Source organism: Sinocyclocheilus grahami, unplaced genomic scaffold (assembly GCF_001515645.1).
Source record: "Sinocyclocheilus grahami isolate Dianchi unplaced genomic scaffold, SAMN03320097.WGS_v1.1 scaffold369.1, whole genome shotgun sequence".
NCBI lineage: Eukaryota > Metazoa > Chordata > Actinopteri > Cypriniformes > Cyprinidae > Sinocyclocheilus > Sinocyclocheilus grahami.
In genome coordinates, this window is record NW_015505548.1 from 78,486 (window position 1) to 90,772 (window position 12,287).

Below are 12,287 nucleotides of genomic sequence, written 5' to 3' on the forward strand. Positions count from 1 at the left end.
ATAGATAGACAGACAGACAGACAGACAGATACGTATTAATTTTAAAGAATCTTCTGTTCCTGATTCATACACATTATTATTTATTGTTAAGTCTTATTTAAATGTTTCTGTTCTCATGTCAGATATGTATGTATACTATATATGTGTGTGTATGTATGTATGTATGGACCAAGAGCTTCTTAAAAACCACAACAAATTCCTTGTGTGTTTGCGCACACTTGGCGAATAAAGCTGATTCTGATTTATGTCAAGCTCGACCAGTTGGACAACACAAGAATAGACATGAAGCGGCTCTTTAAATTCTTAAAATAAAATAAAATAATCATAAATTATTCTTGAAATGACCAACGCATTTAAAGGAAGATGGTTACATAAAAAAACAATATATTTTAACATTAGATTTTAAATGTTGATGTTATATCCACTATTGTTTTATATAGAATAGTTATATTTCTCTTTTGTATTTAATGCAATTCATACAAAATTGGCTGTAATTAAATTACAGAAAAATGGTATCCCTTACTTTACTTTTTTTCGGGGGAAAAGAAATCAAATTACAGTAAACTATTTCTTAGTAATGCATTACACACAGCACTATGTGCAACTGGCCGCCAGCATCGACTTTTATTTTGTAATATGACGTAATGCTTATGCAGTAAACCTTAAAGCTACGTTAAAGAATATTTATATTTCTGTGTAGGTCAAAAGAGGATTGTTTGAAACTTGAATCCGTGCCATTGCGTTTTTAATAAATAATAAGTGATTTTCACGCAGCACCCCTGTGTAAAATATGGTATCTGCCGCTTCTCAAAGATCGTGTTCTGAAACTGACGCCATTTTGGATCTTACGCAAGGAGGTATTTTGCGTATCCCCATCCGTCTACGGTGAGCCAACATGGCCGATAAGACTCCTCAGTTTCTTAACATGTGGATAACTCAAAACGTCGCTCTGCGTGAGCTCGTGTTTTCTTCCTGCGTGCTGTAGTGGAGCAGCATGGCTTCATCTGCGAAGAGGCGAGCTATTGAAACGGGACAAAAGCCCCAAGACAGCGATAAAAGCTCGGACGAGGGTCTGGAAGACTCTGGCGACGATGACAGTGAAAATTTAGAGGAAGAAATAAACGAGGTAAGTTGCGAAAAATTAACAATAACGTCGGTTTTTACGGGACTACACGTCCGGTCACTGGCTCTGCGTTGAAATCGGTTGTTTTGTGATCAATAAATGCGTTTCGGTTTGTGTTTAGGAGGTTATTGTGGACTTTGAAGCACACGCGATATCTGACAACGACTTCCATGGCATTAAAACCCTCCTGCAGCAGGTACAGAGACATTCATGCTTGCATTGCACTGAACATGCAGATATCATTTACACTGCACAATCTGCACTTCAGCAGAGATGAAAAATCACAACGAATATGAATGCATTATATTTACACACGTATGTTGATGTTTTCCCAGCTGTTCCTGAAGTCTCATGTGAACACATCTGATCTGACTGATATCATCATCCAGCAGAATCACATTGGCAGTGTCATCAGAGTGAGACTTTCAATTAAACTATTTTTATTGTTTATAATTTGTTCACATGATTCAATTGACATTGCATCTTAAAATATACTGAGCATCACCATAATAATACATAAAATATTCATTAATAGCAATGAACATCTGGATGAATACTGTCCAGATTAATTTTTTTATGAAATACAGTAAAGTTAATGGTCAAATATGAGATCCTGGTTGCAAAAAAAAACAATTCAGCTTAAGAGAAATCCATTCATTTGATTTATAAGCAAATTATCACTCAGTTTTGTGAGACTTTAAATAATAGTGTAATTTCTGTTTTACAAAAATGCATTCCTTAATGTTTACTGTTAATCATGTATATTTCGTTAACAGATGTAATTTTATATGTAACTTAACACAGTAAAAAAAAAAAAAAAAACGGGGGGCCACAAGGAGGTACTAGAGAAAAATAGTGTAACAAATATAACATCATAAAGACATAATAATACAAATAATAGATCAAAATTATTAAAAATAATAATAATAGTCTAAATGAATGAATGAATAGAATGTAAATATAATTACTGAAAATAATTACAAAATATTTAAACAAAAAATACATCAAACAGTACATTGCTAAATTTTTTAATTTTAGCATGAGGGTTCTTCGCACAAGGATGATCATGTTTGGGGGTCCGTGGCATTTAAAAAAAAATTTAAACCCCTGCCTTAAAATATACTGATAATCACCATAATAATATTTATAATATTCATTACACGTAATAAACATCTGGATGAACCAATGGCCTTGTCCTTAATTATCATATGTGACCCCTCGACCACAAAACCAGTCATAAGGGTCAATTTTTCAAAATTGAGATTTATACATCATCTGAATGCTGAATATATAAGCTTTCTATTGATGTATGGTTTGTTAGGATAGGACGATATTATTTGGCCGAGATACAACTGTTTGAAAATCTGGAATCTGAGGGTGCAAAAAAATCAAAATATTGAGACAATTATCTTTAAAGTTGTTCAAATGAAGTTCTTCGCAATGCATATTACTAATCAAAACTGAAGTTTTGATATATTCACGGTAGGAAATGTACAAAATGATCTTTACTTAAAATCCAAATGATTTTTGGCATAAAAGAAAAATCTATAATTTTGACCCATACAATGTATTGTTGGCTATTGCTACAAATATACCCCAGCGACTCAACACTGCTTTTGTGCTCCAGGGTCACATGTTATCATTTCAATTAACGATTTAAACTATTTTAAATGTGTTTTACTCCAGCAAGCGGAGGTACCAGAGGACAGTGATGATGAAGCTGACCCAGACGAGGTGTTTGGATTCATCAGCATGGTGAACCTCACTGAGAGACAGGTGATAATACTAGTATTTATGAGTGATAACATGAATATCTCGTGAGTTTGCGGCTCTGGATTGTGCTGTTTGTGTCCCGTCTGAGAGTCCTCTGTGTGTTGATCAGGGTGTGGAGTGTCTGGAGAAGCTGAAGGACATGCTTATAGAGCAGTGTGCTAAAGCCAGCTCCCCGGATGTTCAGGAGGGGTTCGAGCAGCTGCTGCTGGGTAACGGACACTCGGTCGGGCTGCTGCTGAGTGAGAGATTCGTCAACGTCCCGCCACAGATCGCCCTCCCCATGCACAAACAACTTCAGTAAGTGTTTAATGGTCCTGACCAGCAGAGGGAGTCTGAGTGTGTGCATCTGAAAATAACACAGATTGGGTACAAAACTTTCAAAATTTCTTAAGGCAAGACACTACATGCAAAAACATAGTTTTTTTTGTTGACATTGTGCACTGGTCAGTTTTGAGATTTTGCTTTATTTGGCTTTTCCTAATGTGTTGTTCAGACTAGTGGAGAGAAAACTACTGAAATACACTCGAGTGTTTATTTAATTGCACTATTGCATCTATTAGTGTCTGTAGATTTCAGCTGCAGTGCATATCTTTAAAGGCTTTTTGGTAAAAAAAATAAATACGTTTTTTTTTTTCCTCCACTTCAGCAGCACTTACACTGCCGGTCAAAAGTCTGGGATCAGTAAGACTTGTGATGTTTTTTTTTTTAAAAAGTTGCGTTTTTAATTGTTATTGCAGCCAAAAATGCCCTGATGTGCAGGCCAGACTGGCTCTGCGTTGAAATCGGTTGTTTTGTGATCAATAAATGCGTTTCGGTTTGTGTTTAGGAGGTTATTGTGGACTTTGAAGCACACGCGATATCTGACAACGACTTCCATGGCATTAAAACCCTCCTGCAGCAGGTACAGAGACATTCATGCTTGCATTGCACTGAACATGCAGATATCATTTACACTGCACAATCTGCACTTCAGCAGAGATGAAAAATCACAACGAATATGAATGCATTATATTTACACACGTATGTTGATGTTTTCCCAGCTGTTCCTGAAGTCTCATGTGAACACATCTGATCTGACTGATATCATCATCCAGCAGAATCACATTGGCAGTGTCATCAGAGTGAGACTTTCAATTAAACTATTTTTATTGTTTATAATTTGTTCACATGATTCAATTGACATTGCATCTTAAAATATACTGAGCATCACCATAATAATACATAAAATATTCATTAATAGCAATGAACATATACTGTCCAACTGTCCAGATTAATTTTTTTATGAAATACAGTAAAGTTAATGGTCAAATATGAGATCCTGGTTGCAAAATTCAGCTTAACAGCTTAAGAGAAATCCATTCATTTGATTTATAAGCAAATTATCACTCAGTTTTGTGAGACTTTAAATAATAGTGTAATTTCTGTTTTACAAAAATGCATTCCTTAATGTTTACTGTTAATCATGTATATTTCGTTAACAGATGTAATTTTATATGTAACTTAACACAGTAAAAAAAAAAAAAAAACGGGGGGCCACAAGGAGGTACTAGAGAAAAATAGTGTAACAAATATAACATCATAAAGACATAATAATACAAATAATAGATCAAAATTATTAAAAATAATAATAATAGTCTAAATGAATGAATGAATAGAATGTAAATATAATTACTGAAAATAATTACAAAATATTTAAACAAAAAATACATCAAACAGTACATTGCTAAATTTTTTAATTTTAGCATGAGGGTTCTTCGCACAAGGATGATCATGTTTGGGGGTCCGTGGCATTTAAAAAAAAATTTAAACCCCTGCCTTAAAATATACTGATAATCACCATAATAATATTTATAATATTCATTACACGTAATAAACATCTGGATGAACCAATGGCCTTGTCCTTAATTATCATATGTGACCCTCGACCACAAAACCAGTCATAAGGGTCAATTTTTCGAAATTGAGATTTATACATCATCTGAATGCTGAATATATAAGCTTTCTATTGATGTATGGTTTGTTAGGATAGGACGATATTATTTGGCCGAGATACAACTGTTTGAAAATCTGGAATCTGAGGGTGCAAAAAAATCAAAATATTGAGACAATTATCTTTAAAGTTGTTCAAATGAAGTTCTTCGCAATGCATATTACTAATCAAAACTGAAGTTTTGATATATTCACGGTAGGAAATGTACAAAATGATCTTTACTTAAAATCCAAATGATTTTTGGCATAAAAGAAAAATCTATAATTTTGACCCATACAATGTATTGTTGGCTATTGCTACAAATATACCCCAGCGACTCAACACTGCTTTTGTGCTCCAGGGTCACATGTTATCATTTCAATTAACGATTTAAACTATTTTAAATGTGTTTTACTCCAGCAAGCGGAGGTACCAGAGGACAGTGATGATGAAGCTGACCCAGACGAGGTGTTTGGATTCATCAGCATGGTGAACCTCACTGAGAGACAGGTGATAATACTAGTATTTATGAGTGATAACATGAATATCTCGTGAGTTTGCGGCTCTGGATTGTGCTGTTTGTGTCCCGTCTGAGAGTCCTCTGTGTGTTGATCAGGGTGTGGAGTGTCTGGAGAAGCTGAAGGACATGCTTATAGAGCAGTGTGCTAAAGCCAGCTCCCCGGATGTTCAGGAGGGGTTCGAGCAGCTGCTGCTGGGTAACGGACACTCTGTCGGGCTGCTGCTGAGCGAGAGATTCGTCAACGTCCCGCCACAGATCGCCCTCCCCATGCACAAACAACTTCAGTAAGTGTTTAATGGTCCTGACCAGCAGAGGGAGTCTGAGTGTGTGCATCTGAAAATAACACAGATTGGGTACAAAACTTTCAAAATTTCTTAAGGCAAGACACTACATGCAAAAACATAGTTTTTTTTGTTGACATTGTGCACTGGTCAGTTTTGAGATTTTGCTTTATTTGGCTTTTCCTAATGTGTTGTTCAGACTAGTGGAGAGAAAACTACTGAAATACACTCGAGTGTTTATTTAATTGCACTATTGCATCTATTAGTGTCTGTAGATTTCAGCTGCAGTGCATATCTTTAAAGGCTTTTTGGTAAAAAAAATAAATACGTTTTTTTTTTTCCTCCACTTCAGCAGCACTTACACTGCCGGTCAAAAGTCTGGGATCAGTAAGACTTGTGATGTTTTTTTTTTTAAAGAAGTCTATTATGCTCATCAAGGCTGCATTTATTTGATCAAATATACGTTATTGCAAAATGTTATTACAATATAAAATATCCTATTTTAATATCCTTTAAAATATAATTCATTTCTGTGATGCAAAGCTGAATTTCCATCATCATTACTCCAGTATAAAGTGTCACATGATCTTCAGAAATCATTCTAATATGCAAATTTATTATTAGAATTATCAATGTTGGCAACAGTTGCACTGCCAAATATTTTTTTGGAAACTGCGATACTTTTCAGGATTCTTTGATGAATAAAAAATTTAAAAGAACAGCATTTATTCAAAATATGAATCTTCTCTAACAATATAAATCTTTGCTATCACTTCTTATCAATTTAACACATCCTTGCTGAATAAAAGTTTTAATTTCTTTCAAAAAAAGAAAGAATATAAATGTACTGACCCCAAACTTTTGAACGGTAGTGTATATTGTTAGAAAAGATTTCTATTTTAAATAAACTTTTTATTCATCAAAGAATCCTGAAAAAAATTATCACAGGTTCCAAAAAAATATGAAGCAGCAACTGTTTCCAGCACTGATAATAAATCCGCATATTGGAATGATTTCTGAAGATCATGTGACACTGAAGACTGGAGTAATGATGCTGAAAACATAGAAAAACTTTATTTTACATCTTAATATTTCACAATATTAAATTTTTTCCTGTATTTCTGATCAAATAAATGCAGCCTTGATGAGCAGAAGAAACTTCTGTAAAAAAACATTAAAAATCATTCTGATCCCAAACTTTTGAACGGTAGTGTACATCAAACTTCAGTTTTATTCTTATCTATATTCTGAAGATTTTTTCAGAGGGGTTTGTTCATATATCATTGGCCTGATTTTATACATTTTATTCCTGACAGGGTTATTGGAGTTAACTAAAACTAATTTCTGTTGCTTGAAATAAAATAAACTTGAACTGTGAATACTTTCCGTACCCACTGTATATATATATATATATTTTTTTTATTTATAAACTTAAACTTATTTTATTTCAGCTAGTTGCCAAGGCAACATCTAATTTTCATTAAATTTACCTTGATATAATAAAAAACTTAAATTAAAACTATAAACATTAAAAAAGCTAATAAAAATGACAAAACACAAATGTACTAAAGATTTAAAAGTTAAAGAGAAAATATAAAAGTAAAATTCAAAATAAACAAAAACAAATCAAAATATTAATAACTATAATAGTATCTCAATAATACTGAAATCACACTGGTTCCTAAAAACATGGTGATTTTATTTATTTGCTGTTGATAATATTTTCTGACTTTAAAAAGAAAAATCCAAAATCCTCTCTGTAAAAACCTTTAACTCGAATATGTCAACAAAATAAAACAAGAATTTAACTTGGCTTTATCCAATATTCAGATTTCAGTTCTGGAAATGTATGCAAATAAGTCCATATTTAATTAGATGATGTCTCACTTGCATTAACATAACATTTTAGAACATTTCTTATACAAATCATGTTTGAAATTCTTAATCAGTCAATCAATTCTTAATGTCTAATAATCAGCCAACTGGCAGAGTATCTATTGGATACATTTTACACACTATTCACATCTGGTGTCTTGCCTTAAAAAAAAAAAAGGTAATTGAAAAGCAAAATGTTATTTTAAAAAATCATAAAGTGTGCATGATCAGTTTAAGCAATTATATTTCACACATCAACCAGCAGATATCAACTTAAAAAAAAAAAAAAAAAAAAGAGACCCAGTTCTTCCATTGTCACATCTTCGAGTCATTGCTGTCGTCCTGCTGGAAGATGCAGGCAAGCGTTACTCAGCTGCAGGCTGAATGCGTCACAGTGTGATTGATGCCCAGCACTAATGCCATCACGTGGCTTTATAAAGATCTTATGTAACCGTGTGTGTCTAATGTAGGTCAGCCACATTACATCCCAGAATCCCTGTAAACATGAGTGAAGTGTTTCACCATTAAACAAACACACATTTCTCCTGTTTCTAAAACATTCACAGAAGTAGTTTGAGAAACAGTTCATGCTGATATAACGTCTGGTTTCACAGGAAGGAAATGGCTGAAGCACAAAGGACCAATAAACCCAGCGGTAAATGCCAGTTCTTCCTGATGATCAGTAAAACCTGCAAACCAGCCAAGAAGAGCACGTCTGGTCCAGCTCAACCCAAAGAAGAGCTGCTGTTTGTGAACGATGAGGAGGAGTTCTTCTATGAGGTCAACTTAACACTCAATGTATTCTGAAAATGTATTCTGTATTTTATTTCTTGTATATAAAATACAGAATATGTATAAGGGACAATATATATATATAATATGAATATAAGAATAGTGTATTTTTCTGTTATTTTAATTGTAAGGTTTTTAATTTTAATAGTTTGTCTATATACTTTTTATAAATTTTTACTACCTGAAATTATTTATTTTTTTATATATATATATATATATACACACATACATACACACACATTTATATATTTTTTGCAATGTAATTTTAAAGTTTTAGTGATTTTGTTGTGTTTTGCCAATTGAATTTTTTTATGGAACTAGCTGAAATCTTAGTGCTGTAAAATTGATTATTTGCATCCAAAATAAGAGTTTGTATTTACATAATATATGTGTGTACTGTGTATATTTATATCTACATATATTTGTATAAATATATACATACAATACACACATAAGAAATCGTATTTATATGTAGATATAAATATACGCAGTACACACACACGCATATATATATATATATTATGTAAATACAAACTCTTATTTTGGATGTAAATAATCAATCTTAACACTCAATGTATTCTGAAAATGTATTCTGTATTTTATTTATTGTATATAAAATACAGAATATGTATAAGGGACAATATATATATATAATATGAATATAAGAATAGTGTATTTTTCTGTTATTTTAATTGTAAGGTTTTTAATTTTAATAGTTTGTCTATATACTTTTTATAAATTTTTACTACCTGAAATTATTTATTTTTTTATATATATATATATATATACACACATACATACACACACATTTATATATTTTTTGCAATGTAATTTTAAAGTTTTAGTGATTTTGTTGTGTTTTGCCAATTGAATTTTTTTATGGAACTAGCTGAAATCTTAGTGCTGTAAAATTGATTATTTGCATCCAAAATAAGAGTTTGTATTTACATAATATATGTGTGTACTGTGTATATTTATATCTACATATATTTGTATAAATATATATACATACAATACACACATAAGAAATCGTATTTATATGTAGATATAAATATACGCAGTACACACACACGCATATATATATATTATGTAAATACAAACTCTTATTTTGGATGCAAATAATCAATTTTACAGCACTAGATAACATTAAGTTAATGTTTGTGTTTCAAGTAAATTCTTTTATGGTTTTAGTTTTATTTAACTATAATAATAACCCTGCTTTTACTAATGAATTGACTTTCCCAGTTGTTTACTAAAAAAAAAAATGATAGAGGTTGCAGTCGCAAAGTTTCTAACCAATTAGATGTTTCAGAGTCAAACATTACTGGAAAAATATTTAGAGAAATGTCCATGATTTTATTAATTGCAATGGTCCATTTTGATCATATGATCCCTGAATTTAGTCTCAAATGCATAAAAACATTTTTTCTTGTCTCGACAACACGCTCGTAAACATTTTCTTTGTTTCACAGCAAGCCACACTGAAGTTCAGCTACTGCGTTCAGGACGAGGCTGATTCCTGTGCGACGGGAAAGTGGTCTTATGATGATGTACCGATGAAACCGTACCGCACAGTGATGGTGATCCCGACGGACAGGATGGGAGCCGTCATGGATAAAATGACTGAATATCTGACCGTCTGAAGCATCCAACACTGAACTCTGCTCTTCTTTGTTCAAGAAAATAAAAAAAGATGTTTAATGCCCCAGGCCTTGAGTTTAAGGCATAATGTATAAACTGGCCACAAAACAGTTTGACACCAAATCACCCAAAACCAGTGAAATAATTTATTTCTGTACATAATCAGATGAAATTGCCCACAAATAAACCACCCAAACAGGATTCTTTGAGTATCTTTTCAAGCGTTAACAATACAAAACATTTGAACACTATTTACACAAGAATGATTTGATGAGGTTCACTGTACGACACACCGGTCATGTGATTCGGCCTCTTCTGTCTTTGTTTCCATCGCGGCTGGTTGAGGTTTTGTTCTTGCATTCCCCGTCCTGTCTCTGTCCAGAATGTGCTGCAGGATCTCTTTGCTCTCACTAGGTGGCAGATTACAGAAAAAATACTGCGGCACCATTTGAAGGAACCTGAAACAGAAGGGAACAAATACTTTTATTCAGTAAGGATGCAAGAAATTGATCAAAAGTGACAGTAAAGACATTTATAATGGTTCTATTCCATTTCAAATAAGTGTTTTTTTTCCCTTAAAAATTCCAAAAAAGAAAAAAATATCAATTTCTACAAAAATATGAAGCAGCACAACTGTTTTCAACATTAACAATAATCAGAACGGTTTCTTAAGCAGCAAACCAGCATATTATACTGATTTCTGAAGATCATGCGACACTGAAGACTGGAGTAATGATGCTGAAAATACAGCTGCGTATCACAGAAATAAATTATACTTTACAATAGAAAACAGTTATTTTAAATTGTAATAACATTTCACAATATTACTGTTTTTACTGTATTTTCGATCAAATAAATGCAGCCATGGTGAGCAGGAGACATCTTTAAAACTTCTCAAAAAAAAATCTTACACCAAACATTTGAACAGAAGCATATATTACTGCAATTTTTACATTTTCATTAAAAGTTTTGATTGAATTGTCAAGAACAAACTGTTTTAATAAACTAAAACATTTGAAATAATAAAAATAAATGTATTAATTTTTTTTTTTTACTTTTTTTTTTGTTAAATACAATTAATAAAAAAAATAATGAATGAATGATTAAATACATAAATGGAGATCAAAACTTGTGAAAAAAATGGTTATGAAACTACTAAAATAAGTGGATGTCAGAGAAATTAGTAATATATAAAAAAAGAAGAAAATCACAAAGAAAAATATTATATACAGGTGCATCTCAGTATATATATATATATGTATGTGTAAAAATAAATATACATTACTGACCCTACTTTTGAACAGATTATTTCATTAACATTTTTGATTAAATTGAACAAACTGTTTTTAAAAGTACCAAAAAAAAAAAAAAAGACAATTGCTGAATTAAACAACTTGAGCAGTGAAGCAAACTACAGTTTATCTTTGATTAATATATATATATATATATAAATTTATTAATCAATGTTCACAGTGTTGCAGAATTCATTAAGTAAAAGGCTTGTTTTCCATTACCAGAATTGTAACATTTATAATTATTTCCAGGATGTTCATAATGTTTACATCTGCTAAATAAATGTAAGAATAGCAAAAGTGAGCAGCAGCGGATCTGCTTCAATCCTCATGTGTATCTGAAAAGCTCTCTATTGTAAGACCAGATTACTAATGATGACACGTCAAAAACATGATCATGTTTGTCAGAGTCAGTGCTAAAGCAGGAGCTGTTCATGTGCTGGAGATATGAGGAGGACACACACTTACGCCTGCGGAGAGATCTGTGTGACGGTGCGGATGCAGTTGTTGTCGGAGAGGTTGTACTCGTGGAACAGAATCCACTCCGGCAGACCCAGTTTATGAGCTTTTGCTCCGTAACCCGACAGACGGTGAACCTGAGCCACGTGTTTGTTCAGCAGCATGAAGTAATTCCCCGAACCGTCCACATCTCTGGCAATCTGAGGGACACGAGACCGATGATGGAGACATATTTAAGATATATAAATATAAATACAGCTCAAAGCTTTAATGAAGGTTATGAAACTTTATAAGTGGACCTCAGGGAAATAAACTGAACTACAGTAAACAAACCTAAAATGTTTTAAAAATACAAATATATAAATACAGCTCAAAATCTATGAAAAAAAAGAGAAAAAGCTATAAAAAGTTATGAAACTTGATCGGCACTCCAAGGGGACCTTAGGGAAATGAGTGAATAAAATAAAAATATAATAAATAAATATAGGTCAGAAAAAAAATGGTTATGAAACATTAGAAGTGGACCTCAGAGAACTAAGTGAATGAAAAAAAAAAAATGTAT

The 12,287-nt window shown here is 32.3% G+C and overlaps 2 protein-coding genes across 2 annotated transcripts in view; one reads left to right on the plus strand and one right to left on the minus strand.

Annotated features, from left to right (window-relative positions):
- Positions 1 to 827: 827 nt before the first annotated feature.
- Positions 828 to 10,000, plus strand: LOC107549343 (protein BCCIP homolog). The gene is made up of 7 exons (XM_016230389.1): positions 828 to 1,126; positions 1,245 to 1,319; positions 1,459 to 1,539; positions 2,810 to 2,899; positions 3,006 to 3,193; positions 8,156 to 8,321; positions 9,806 to 10,000. The coding sequence occupies exons 1-7, from the start codon at positions 995 to 997 to the stop codon at positions 9,974 to 9,976; spliced, it is 903 nt and encodes a 300-aa protein (XP_016085875.1). The 5' UTR covers positions 828 to 994; the 3' UTR covers positions 9,977 to 10,000.
- Positions 10,001 to 10,014: 14 nt separating this feature from the next.
- Positions 10,015 to 12,287, minus strand: part of LOC107549327 (putative pre-mRNA-splicing factor ATP-dependent RNA helicase DHX32) — a 15,500-nt gene continuing 13,227 nt past the window's right edge. Inside the window, exons 9-10 of the mRNA XM_016230375.1 lie at positions 11,735 to 11,925; positions 10,015 to 10,432 (exon numbers count right to left, since the gene is read on the minus strand). Coding sequence (XP_016085861.1) covers positions 10,252 to 10,432; positions 11,735 to 11,925 — 372 coding nt within the window. The 3' untranslated portion in view covers positions 10,015 to 10,251. The remainder of the gene's footprint in view (positions 10,433 to 11,734; positions 11,926 to 12,287) is intronic.

Bases quoted from the DNA above. Each gene is read 5' to 3' on its own strand.
- LOC107549343 (XM_016230389.1), top strand. From the start codon at position 995: ATGGCTTCATCTGCGAAGAGGCGAGCTATTGAAACGGGACAAAAGCCC. The intron at 1,320-1,458 runs GTACAGAGACAT...ATGTTTTCCCAG, and splicing joins TTAAAACCCTCCTGCAGCAG to CTGTTCCTGAAGTCTCATGT. The intron at 1,540-2,809 runs GTGAGACTTTCA...GTTTTACTCCAG, and splicing joins ACATTGGCAGTGTCATCAGA to CAAGCGGAGGTACCAGAGGA.